This window comes from Mixophyes fleayi, chromosome 2, assembly GCF_038048845.1.
Source record: "Mixophyes fleayi isolate aMixFle1 chromosome 2, aMixFle1.hap1, whole genome shotgun sequence".
Lineage (NCBI taxonomy): Eukaryota > Metazoa > Chordata > Amphibia > Anura > Limnodynastidae > Mixophyes > Mixophyes fleayi.
Genome location: NC_134403.1, coordinates 5,799,790 through 5,812,606, shown reverse-complemented (window position 1 = coordinate 5,812,606; position 12,817 = coordinate 5,799,790). Strand labels below are relative to the sequence as shown.

Here is a 12,817-nt window from a genome sequence, read left to right as displayed (position 1 = left end):
AGGCACTAGGAGTGAAGCTATAGACCATGGTCTAATGCTCAGCTGTCTGCCCTGTCCTATACTCCAGTCTCTAACAACACGCCCTGCACATTAGGTTATGGGAGCAGATCTTGTCTTCTCATTCTGTTACACTCAATGCATCCAAACACTGCCTGGTGCTCTTCTCTCATAGAACCAGCTCTGCTTGTCCAGTCCTAAGAGAGATAATGACTGCTCCACAGGGGGTCATCATGCATGGTTCGTCGAGCAGCCCCCCAGCTTGGGCTGAAGGGAGATGTAGACCCTCCTGCAGCCAATGACAGTAGAGACCCTGAAGATCCCCAGGACTGGTCCGTGATAACCCTGTACAATAACTCCCATTGTGTAGTCCAGGCCTGGACAAACTGAGGCTTTCCTGCTGTTGTGAAACTGCAAGACCCAGCATGCTTTGCTAGTGGATAGCCAGCCGATAACTGACAGGGCATGCTGGGACTTGTAGTTTTATAGCACCTGGAGAGCCACATGTTGACCAGGATGGGTGTAGTGGGTAGAGAGGGAAGTTATATGGGTGATGTGGCTCCCACACCAGTTAGAGATGGAAATGCGTTCAGAGGTTATTGCTGGACACATATGCGGACCAAAAATTTAGTAAACATTAATTGAATATTAGAAATAATGCACAATAGGAAATAAAGGCAGGTTAGAACTTGATAATTCTGTTTCTCTTGTGAACATGGAATCTCCCATTAAGTGTTAATGGGACGTTCAGGAGAGGATGAAGGAACATGACAATAGAAGTAACAGAAATATGGATGGCTCAGGGTGTCAGAATGTTCAGTGGTTGTAGGATAACTTCACTTCCTACATGTTGAATGTCAGTTTGTTTCTTTATACAGAGTGAGTAACATGTAGCATTGCTAGTTCCAGCTTGTTCAGTGAATGCCAACTGATGTCTCCTGATCTCATCTCTTGTCTGTAAGAAAGAAATGGTAGCGGACCAAGAACTCAAGGGGCACTTGTGCAGATATGTTGTCCCAATTTCCCATAGGCAAAGGGGGTGGAAATCTCTTGGATTGTGTCTCCTAATCCCTGTGGTGGCAATGTTTGGGATCATAGATGGTCGGTTCAGTGGATTGAAACATCAGTTTCAGGGTGTGGTCTGAGCAGGGATTGGTCAGCTCTGTCAGAATGTTTTATTTGGGATAGTTGGGAGATATTGTAACGAAACATATATAATATCCTACATAATGGTGGAATTCAATCACTAGCGATATCCCATCGAAGCCCCTTGTGATGTGACTCAGCGGGATGTAAGGGCAGTAATATAACTATGTAATAATAACTATAATTAAATCGACAGATGTTTAGCTAAGCAGGCTCCTCACTAGTAACTTCCAGACCCCAATTCTGAGTGCATAAAACACTATACATTTTCTCCAGAAACCTGGATCACGCCAGCCCACTGGCATCCAATACACAGAACATGGGTATATATTGTATTGCAGGACATTAGCAGAATGGGGAGTATAGACGTCATGATTTACATAGGGAACAAAACAGCTGACAGCGCTATCAATGTCCGTCTGAGAAATCCAATCTTCTTATAAAAATATCCCGTCTCTTCAAACCCTGCGTTTAATGTGTCGCTTCACATGCAATATGCATCCCTATTTTTATCACAGTATACATATCATCCTCACTAAAGCGATAGCTCGAAATGAAAGTTCTTTGTGTAAGACACAGTCTATAGCTTGGGTTTTTAAGATGTGATTTATGTGTTTCATTGTCCGGGAAGATATCAGCCTTGCAGAGCAACGGGGAAGATATATGAAAACTTGAGGTTTATTTTTCTTCTAAATATACAACCACAAAATATGATTCAGAGGAGAAAACACTGGAAGAAGAGGATGCTCTATGAATTTATAGGCTGACATTTTGAGTAATACAGATTTATTAGCTATAGAATAATGAATTCATGAAAAACAGTGCAAATAGGAGAACTAATAAATAGCAAGTATTGTACTATGGACGTTGTTCTGATTTCTAGAAGACATAGATTATAGATAGGACACCCCTTCATCGTGCTCCTCTGGGAATTGGTGAGTGTAATTGGTTGGGTGTAAGATTTGTTCCCCATCTCTTATTCAGAACATTGCTTAGTGCCAACAGTTACAGTGGTGGGCAAGGGGGGACCCTATAACTATGCCCACAAACACAAAAACACGTTAGCGGGACACAAGAATGGTGTAGAAGGCACCCAGTATATTTATTAGATGATGATTGGGCAGCAACTACTCTGTATTGTATAGCAAAAATATATCTTTGACATGAAATAATGATAGGGCATAAAACAAATCAACATAAAGGCAACAATGAATTGTTAGAAAGATAACCATTTACATAGCAACTCCTATAATTTCCCTTGCACTACTACCTTTACCTCTCACTTAGTGCCTATAGATAAGACACAAATTACTCTAGCTGGTTTGATTACACACCAGCTGGCTGCCACACTTTCCTCAGCAGTTCTCACTCTATGTATATGAGCAACTTCAATTCAAACAGACACTTCAATAAATGATGTGTAAACACACACACAGCAGGTAACAGGATACAGCACTTGACTCACTTGAATAAATGCAGCTACAGATTTCCATAGCAAATAGCACAACTTTTTCTGTAATCTCAAAAATGTCTGGTCCTTATGGGCTGAACTGTATTCACACAAAATGGAAGGTAGCAAACTCAATTCTTTTTGTTCAGCAGCTATTTTTTCCTGTAGTCCTACAAATTCTGACAGCAGAAGTTGTAGGACTACAGGAGATTAGCTCTTAGCTCAGTAAACATCTATATCACTTGAAGCAGGTGAAACTCAGCCCCTCAAATTTAACCACCCCTCCCTAATCTCTATATAAATATATCTCAGTCCAGCACTAGCAGAAGGGCATAACACAAATCCAAATTTCAGGACTCCTCACACTATCCCTAAACGCTTCATTCTCAGAGCAGAATCTCAGTCCAGCAAATAAGTAATATAACCAGTTATTTATATTTTATTAATTTATTAAATTAATTTATTATATTTATTATTATTTATCTGCAATTCCTCCACTCCAAAGGCTCTTTGTTTAAACTCCCCTTCATAGGTTGTTCTACTCTGTCCCAAATGGCACTTTCAAGTTTGTTTTTCCTCTCTTCACATTATCTCTCTCACTGCTTCAGCTGTTTTCTCTCCTCTCACAAACTTGCTGTCTTCCTCCCTCAGCATCTCCTTCTCACACCTCTTGCTAAGATTTCTCCTCGCACACTTTGCCCTGTTTTGGCTCCTTTTTCTCCCCTATTGAGAAGGCGTAAACACTAAACTGCCTTATCTTCTCTTCTGGCATCTCCCCAGCAGCAGTGAAGCTTGCTGGGAGATTTATCATCATCAACAACATTTATTTATATAGTGCCAGCAAATTTCTTAGTGCTTTACAGTTGGGGACAAACACAGTAATGATCAATACTGGGTAAAACAGACAAAGAGGTAAAGGGCCCAACTCGCAAGCTTACAATCTATAGGTAATTTTTCTCTTATGATGGCGCATGCACAACCAAAACTGTTTAAAACTGCTCTGTTTCTCCTGCTGAGAATACTAATTCCTGATTTTTTTACCCATCCAGAGAATCCCAATTTTGCACTGTTTATCTATCCTGAGAAATCTAATATCTGCACTGTTTATGCTGCATGAGAATCCTAATTCCTACTCTGTATATCCATCCTGAGTGTGGCTGAAACATCTATAAATATCTTATTTGATCACGTAGAAATAAGTTATTGAAGATATTTATTTTATTTAGGCGTGCAATGCACCTCTGTATATCATTGCAAATATACTTATCTTTTTATATTGGTATGTGTTTTGTATGGAAATGTATGCACTTCTAAGACAGTATGTCACGTTTGGGTTTAGCAACTGTCTAGAGACAGGTAATATCGTGCTAATTAGACCTTTTCATTGCTCAGTGAGCAAAATGTCTGTTGAGCCTGAAAGACAGGTGGGGGTAATTATACTTACTGGGAGACTCCCTATACAAGTGATCACAGATGAATGTGAATTTTGTAAGTTAAATTGCGTTCAAATTAGAGATGAGCGGGCTCGGATTTCGCTAATCCGAGCCCACCCGAACAGTGCGGATGCCAGTTCTATTACTACGGTCATTGTTTGTGTAGTTCAAAAAAATAGGAACTGCCAGTTCTATTACTATGTTCTTTGTTTTTATAGTTCCAAAAAAGAGGAACTGCCATTTCTATTACTACGTTAATTATTTGTGCAGTCCCAAAAAAGAGGAACTGCGGCCTTAACAGCTATGTTGGTGTTAGACGTCCATCCGGTGTCCGCCATCTGTGCAGTGGAATTTAGACCAGTTGGAGGATGGAGGAGCAGACATCTGTGCAGTGGAATTCAGACCAGTTAGAGGAGGTATTGTGGCCCCGGTACCAAATTGGGTACCGGGGCCACTCCACTACGCAGTCCAGATAGCTGCGTATCAGATATTAAACTACATTCAGTGTTGGGGCCAAATCCAAAAATAATTAAAATGCACTGCCATGATCGAAAACAAGAGGTATTGACACGCTAGAACTCCACCCTGTATATGCTGCAGAGGATGGAGGAGCAGCCATATGTGCAGTGGAATTGAGACCAGTTGGAGGAGGTATTGTGGCCCCGGTACCAAATTGGGTACCGGGGCCACTCCACTACGCAGTCCAGAAAGCTACCTCGGTGCAACGTTTTGGACTAAAAACAATTTTGTGAGGTGTTCAGAATAGACTGGAAATTAGTGGAAATGATTGTTATTGAATGTTATTGAGGTTAATAGCGTAGGAGTGTAAAAAAACAAAAAAAACTGGATTTTAGTGCTTTTTATGCTTTTTTAAAAATAAATCAGAACCCAAAACCCTAAATCAGAACCAAAACCTTTCGTCAGGTGTTTTGGCAAAACAAATTAGAACCCAAAACCTCAAGCTAATCAGAACCCAAAACACTAAAAGTGGCCGGTGCACACCCCTAGTTCAAATCAAGATTATAGAAATGTTATATCCTAATGGTAAACATTCAATAGAAAACCTCAGACATAGTGGTGCCACTAGCAGCAATGTAAAAAGGTGTTAAAACCCTCCAGGCTGATTTATGTGCAGGCTGCATGAAGCACCTGGATTGGTTAGAGGGGCAGGAGGCTGGATTACCTCCTGACAGCGTATCTGTGTGTTAGGCTGCTGGTCCTGATCACCAACCCACAGAACTAGATGGCGTAGGTCTTCGCCTATAGCACCCGCTTTTCCCTTAGAGCTGGACGCTCTCATCGGTACTCGGATGCCCCCAGGACTTAGCTCCAGATGTAGTGTGGGTTGGTAATGCAGGACCACAGCGGCAGGCCAGGAGATTGGTAGAAGGCAGCGGGTAGTCAAACGATAGCCAAGGTCAAGGGTCACAGGCAAGCAGGATAGTCAGTTAACACCCCAGAAGTCGGGGTCACGGGCAAAGTAGCAGGGTCCAAAGTACAAGCCAGAAGGGTCAGGGTCACAAGAAAGCAGGCAGGTTCAAAATCCAAGCAGGGGGTCAAAACACGGGAGATCCAAACAGAGTATCCACAGGACAGCAACAGGGAACCAGGAGCAAGTCAGCAAACTGTAGCAGAAAGCTATAACCGGCAGTGAGGCTTCCACCCTCACTGCCTTAAATACTAGTGGCCACCAATCAGAGCCTAGCTCTCAATCACCCACAGCCCCCTGCATAATTAATTTGATACTTAAATTAATTAGCCCACAGGCTAGTAACGCCCTGCGCGTGCGCCTGGCCTCCATATCTTGCCAGGACGCGGTGCAGGGGAGATTTCAGCGTCCAACCATGGCCTTGGCAACGGTCGGGACTTAAGAGGAAATCACCTTGACGACCGGGACGCCAGAGGGCACAGGAAGCGAGCTGCGGCGGCCGTGAGTACCGCTGCAGCTCGTAATACTGTGTAACTGTATAAAAGCGCATTGTTTGACCATGTATCATCTGTAACTTCTGGAAAGAACGGTGGTACCACAAACTGGCATGTGCAACTGTCCTTGCTAGGACACTAGGACACTTTAGCTAATAAAACATCACTACTTCAAGATCCTGCTTTGACTATTATTTACACTGCTGTAATCCTGTGACCTGCAGAATAGACCAAATCTAATCCGTTTTGAGGTTGGGACCCAGCATCCAGTACCAATGCTCTTGCCGCTACCCTGCAGCTCTGGCCAGTGTGATAGGCCAGGGGGAACCATCCACAGCAACCCTGATCTGAAGGAAGAGGTCAGGGGTACCAGCCCAGGTATACCAGTATGGGGGTACACTAGCAGCGAGAGTTACCCAGAAGGACACAGTTCTAGGTGCCGCTAAGAAGCCTAGTGGTGGCAGCAGCAAAAGCCCCTCCTACAGTGGTTAGAGGGCGCATTTGGGATAATGAAAAGGGGACGATGGCAAGGCGAGTCCAGCTGGTCTCCAGCAGCACAACAGACAGGGTGGTATAGGAGTTTCATCCTGTCACACTGACAATCTTAATTCTTGCACTGTGTATCTATCCTGAGAATCCTAATTCCAGCTGTTTATTCTGCCTGAGAATCCTAATTCCTGCTCTTTTTATCCGACCCTTAACTTGCCAATCTTGTATCTACAGACCATGCGATAATACATATAAAGTATAAGTGTAAGTATAAATATATATTGGAATTGTAAATACTATATGGGGCCCAGTAAGGGCCATTCATTGAGCTCCTATATCCTATGAACCTATGATTGCTATTTGATTAACCAATTTTCACTAAGATCATTAGATAACATAACTTTGCGACCCCTGGCTCAGTTCCATTGTCCACTGTGGCTCAGTGGTATCTCTTCATGGCTCTGTGACATTGCACCTAGTGACATTGCATCTTGTGGCTCACTGGCATCTCTCTTCATGGCATGGTGACATTGCACCCGGTGGCTCAGTGGCTTCTCTCTTCATGAGATGGTGACATTGCACCTCCTGACTCAGGGACACCTTTCTTCATGACATTGTTGCCTGTGCCTCGGTGACATTGCACCTCCTGGCAAAGTGACAACTCTCTCATGACATGGAGGCATTCCGCACCATGGCTCAGTGATATTACACCTCCTGGCACAGTGACATCTTTCCTCATGACATGGTGACATTGTGCTCTATGACTCAGTGACATTGCACCTTATGGGTCAATGACATTGCACCCCATGGCACAGTGACATCTCTTTATTGCATGGTGACATTGTGCCCCATGGCTCAGTGACATTGCAACTTGTGGCTCAGTGGCATTTCTCTTCATGGCATGGTGACATTGTGCTCCTTGACTCAGTGACATTGCCCCCGTGGCTCAGTGACAATGTACCGTGTGACTCAGTAGCATCTCTCTTCATGGCATGGTGAAAATTGTGCCCCATGGCTCATTGACATTGCACCTTGTGGCTCAGTGGAAACTCTCTTCATAACATTGTGGCTCAGTGGCACTGCACCTCTTGGCTCAGTGACAACTCTCTTTATGACATGGTGGTATTGTATCCTGTGGCTCAGTTCCATTGTGCACTGTGGTTCAGTGATATCTCTTTGCTGCATGGTGACATTGTGCTCCATGGCTCAGTGACATTGCATCTTGTGGTTCAGTGACATTGAGCCCTGTAGCTCAGTGACACTGCACCTTGTGGCTCAGTATCATGGGGCCCCATGGCTCAATGACATTGCACTTCACGGCTCAGTGACATTGAGCCATGTGGCTCAATGACATCTCTTCATGGTATGGTGATATTGTGGCCCATGGTTCAGTGACATGGCACCCTGTGGTTCAGTGACATTGCATCTCACGGCTCAGTGATATCTCTCTTCATGGGATGGAGACATTGCTGCCCATGGCTCAGTGACATTACACAATTTGGCTCAATTACATCTCTCTTCATGGCATGGTGACATTGTGCCCCATGGCTCAGTGACACTGCATCCCATGACTCAGTGATATCTCTCTCCATGGCATGGTGACATTTGGCCACATGGCTCAGTGACATTGCACACTTTGGCTCAGTGATATTGCACCTTGTGGGACAGTGGCATCTTGCTTCATGGCATGGTGACATTGTGCCCCATGGCTCAGTGACACTGCATCCCATGACTCAGTGATATCTCTCTTCTGGCATGGTGACATTGTGGCGCCTGGCTCAATAACATTGCTCCTCATGGTTTTGGGACATTAATCATCGTTCCCATAAATCCTTAATTCTGGCCATATATCATATAATCTATGCTCACCCCTAAAGGACACACTCTCTGATATTTAAATACAATATTCAGCATTATTATACATGGTCAATTGGGCCATTTTACAGCCTAGAAATTCGACACTGTTATTAAAGGGAGGATTAGGATATGACTGTGATTTTCCTGTATTTAGTAGGTACCTCGGTACTTCTCAATATATGAGTATATAAAAATCTTGTGACCCAAGTGATAAATACGGAGGTCTACCATTCCGCAGACCCAGGACATGATGATGGCTCCTGGTTTATTAAGGATTATTTTATTTATCTCTCTGACTAGATATCTTCTACCTTCTTCCTCCCTCTCTGCCCCCTCCAGCTCCCGCTCCTTCAGTTCCAGTCTCATGTCAGGTTGAGACAGGTGCCCGGCACAGGTACGCTGAGCAGTGACACACAGGGCACGGTGCCAACCTCACACAGAATATGTTTCACACCTCACAGGCTCTGACTGTGTTTCCTATTTTAGGACTGACATTACTAGATGTGCATTCACATTACTGACCAGAGGCCAGGAGGAAATCCTATAGACACACAGGAATATCAGTATGGTAGTTGATATATGACGCAGCCACAGTTCCGGCGCTGGTATGAAATGAATCTGGGGTAGACAGTGGAGCAGGATGGTTACATGTATCAGTTGCTGCCACTCTACATTCATGACAAGTGGATCACATCCAAATAACTACAGTATAGCACCGTGCAAGTGGCTTTGTTACATACACATAGTAAATTTGTAGGATGAATATTACACCTTTTCACAAGATGCACATAGGAGCTACAATCCCCAGGTCTTGAAGACACTGTCCTATCCTGGTTCTCATCCTACCTATCTAATCGCTCTTTCAGTGTTACTTTCTCTGGATCCACCTCTGCTCTGCTTCCTTTATCAGTTGGAGACCACAATTCTCAGTCCTAGGTCCTCTGCTATTCTCTATCTACACCACTTCTCTTGGAAAATAAATAAGTTCCTTTGGATTTCAGTATCATCTCTATGTGGATGATACACAAATCTATCTATCCTCTCCTGATCTTTCACCATCTGTGTTGTCTCGCGTTACTGACTCTCTTTCTGCCATTGCATCTTGGATGTCGTCTCACCAACTCAAACTCAATCTTTCAAAAACAGAATTATTAATATTCCAACCCAACAATAGAAACTTCCTGCCTGACATTTCAGGCATAAATCCCACCCCGCAAGCTCGCTGCCTAGGTATAATACTTGAATTGCAACTATCCTTTCTTCCCCACATCGACTCTATATTTACATCATGTTACATACATCTAAAAAACATTTCCAGAATACGCACATATCTCACACAAGACACCGCAAAAACCTTAATTCATGCACTCATCATCTCCCGCATCAACTATTGCAATTCCCTCATTACTGGTCTTCCCAAAATCAGACTCGAGTCCCTACGATCTATTTTGCACGCAGCAGCTGGATTGATTTTCTTTGCAAATTGTTTTACATCTACTGAGTCACTCTGCCAGTCTCTACATTGGCTGCCTGTTTTTCAAATCCAATATAAAATTATTCTACTAACATACAAGGCAATCAACAAAATTGCACCAAGATATATCTTCTCAATTGTCTCAAAATATCACCCAACTCGACACCTCCGTTCTGCACAAGATCTGCGTCTCTCTTCCACTCTCATCACATCCTCCCATTCCCAGGTACAGGTATTTTTTCAGGCTGCACCCACTTTGTGGAATTCCCTCCCTCGCACCACAAGACTTTCCTCTAGTCTTCAAACCTTCAAGCCTTCTCTGAAAACCCACCTCTTCAGACAAGCTTATAATATTCCTCTATCCAGTGTCAGACTGGAGCATAAAGGGCGCACAGCGGGAATACAATGGTGGGGGCCCACCAGAGGGGTGTGGCTAGTCACTAGAGTGGCGTAACCAAACCGGGGTGTGGTAAGCCCATGAAGGACAGCTAGCACCATAGTGTAGTATATAAAGAATACACAGTATTGAGTCTTGTTTCATAGTTTTCAAACCTTCAAGTGTTCTCTGAAAACTCTCCTCTTCAGACAAGCTTATAATGTTCCTCTACCACCTTCTTAATCTCCCTAGGTTACTCTTACCACCCTCTACACAGCTAACACAAGACAACAACCCTCTGACCAACATAGTTGTGTTACTGAGCATACAACACACTAAATATTTTGTAACCTTTGCATTCTAGCTATTCTACAATATGATGCAGCACTTACCCTTGTGTATCAAACCATTGTCCCATAGATTGTAAGCTTGCGAGCAGGGTCCTCTTACCTCTCTGTATGTATTACTCAGTATTTTTTATTACTGTTTGTTCCCAATTGTAAAGCGCTATCGAATCTGCTGGTGCTATATGAATAAATGTCGATGCTGATGATGATGATAAGTGACTGGTCCACTTTAACGCAGATGCATTCACACATTACCGCGGTAACTGTGCAATTACTACCACTTGAAGCTGTGTGACAGACAGATACCAGTCACTTACTAATTCAGTCAACTGCATTGATAAGTCCCAATTCAAATTTTTCCTCTGAAACTATTTATTTATTTATTTTAGCAAAACAAATCACTTTGTTTTCCTCTGTAAATTCAAATAGCATAAATCCACATTTTAGGTAACTTTGGTGGAGGGATGGGCTGGTGATGTTGATTACCTTGGGTAGGATGTTTTTGGGTAATGTCCATTAACCATTGGTGGAAGATGTCCATGCCCCCTCCAGCAGCATACCACGTACGTGGTGCCCACAAACATCTAGTTATGCCTCAGGAAGCAATTTGTAGACTGAACCATTGGTCATGAGAATGCAGCTTATCAATGTACTAGGAACTAGTGATACTTAGGGGTAAATGCATCAAGCTGTGAGTTTCCAGCCGGTTTGAAAAGTGGAGATGTTGCCTATAGCAACCAATTAGATCCAGCTGTCATTTTGAAGAATGTACTAATTAAATGACCTGGAATCTGATTGGTTGCTATAGGCAACATCTCCCCTTTTCAAACCCGCCGGAAACTCACAGCTTGATACATTTGTCCCTCAGAGACTCAGTGTGGCAGTGTAAAGTGACAGTTATAACTTGCTTTTCCAAAGCGGGGCGTGTCATTTCACCGCCTGTGCCACTATGGGCTTGTTTGCCCAGGAACCTCACATTGTCATCACACTTCTGACAAGTCTTCCAAACACAATATACATTCCCAGATCATGTCTGCTGCAGATGATTATTATCCATGCCTCCCCAGGACCACCTTACAGATGTACTAACTTCTGTTGTATAAGGTGCAACTCCCATAGGATATAACTTACAGGTGGAGAATATTGATACCACTTAGTGACATGACTCATTGTGTGTGTGTGTGTGTGTGACATGACTCATTGTGTGTGTTTGTGTGTGTGAGTGACACGCCTGGACATGAGGATCACTCCATACAAGCAACATGTGTGTTTCCAATGACACCTTGTGCATTACAAGCAATGTAGTTGTTGCAACCTTCTGTATAGACCCACTGCGCCCTGGTGACTTGTAATATTCCTATCACTTGCAGTAGGAGGGGACATTCTTCTCCATGGAATTACAGGTGTCTTTATGTGCAATAAAGTAACAGAAGTCTCCTGTGGACAGTGACAGCTGAGCTATATAGGAATGTCTGGGACACTTTGCTAGTGACAATGCCAGCAGCGTGCAGCTGGCTGCAGACCCTCCTCAGTGCGGACCCCTCTGTCTTGCAGCACACACAGGCACTAGGACCATGTGACTTGGGGGGAGCTGCGTCTCTGTTCCCCACCGGAGTGTCTGGCACCAGTCGCTGCATCTCTCCCCTGTGGCCCCTCTCTCTCCAGCAATGTGGCTCCTGCGCTCTGCTTGCCCCATCGGGAGCAGGTGTGTAGGATGACAAACCCTTTCTGGAGCAGCCTTGGGGAGGGAGTGAGGGAGGGATGCGGGGAGGGGCAGCTGTTCACATAGGATGTGCCTCAATATTAACCCAACAGGACTCCAGATTAATGTGTGTTTGTACATGTAGCCCGAGCTGAAAGTGCAGAGGGTGTGCGTGTGTTTGTGTGTGTGCATGACCCGGAGAGCAAGGGGCGAGTGTGCCGGAGACTAGGCTGGAAGCATGGTCCTGATTTTCCATCATATACTTATTGCAGTTATTCATTTCTTTAGACGGGGCCAGCAGGTATTCCTGAAGCCAGAGGACTCCCAGGCGCTATGCTCGGAAGCACTACAGGTAAGACGTTATCCTGTCATTGCTGACATTGGTGTTGTGCAAAGTGCAGCTCCCCCACTGGGGGCTGGAGTGATGGGTGGGCTGTCACCTGGATGCAGGAGGTGGAGTGATGGGTGGGCTGTCACCTGGATGCAGGAGGTGGAGTGATGGGTGGGCTGTCACCTGGATGCAGGAGGTGGAGTGATGGGTGGGCTGTCACCTGGATGCAGGAGGTGAAGTGATGGGTGGGCTGTCACCTGGATGCAGGAGGTGGGGTGATGGGTGGGCTGTC

At 44.3% G+C, this 12,817-nt stretch overlaps 1 protein-coding gene across 2 annotated transcripts in view; it reads left to right on the top strand.

The window, feature by feature from the left end:
- The window catches only part of PDE2A (phosphodiesterase 2A), a 661,195-nt gene that overhangs the window by 204,896 nt on the left and 443,482 nt on the right, over positions 1–12,817 (top strand). Inside the window, exons 1-2 of one of the 2 annotated variants that reach the window (XM_075198336.1) lie at positions 11,934–12,197; positions 12,483–12,546. In XM_075198336.1, coding sequence (XP_075054437.1) covers positions 12,160–12,197; positions 12,483–12,546 — 102 coding nt within the window. In that variant the 5' untranslated portion in view covers positions 11,934–12,159. Of the gene's footprint in view, positions 1–11,933; positions 12,198–12,482; positions 12,547–12,817 lie in introns of those variants that run through there. The other variant, XM_075198335.1, reaches the window with a different exon arrangement.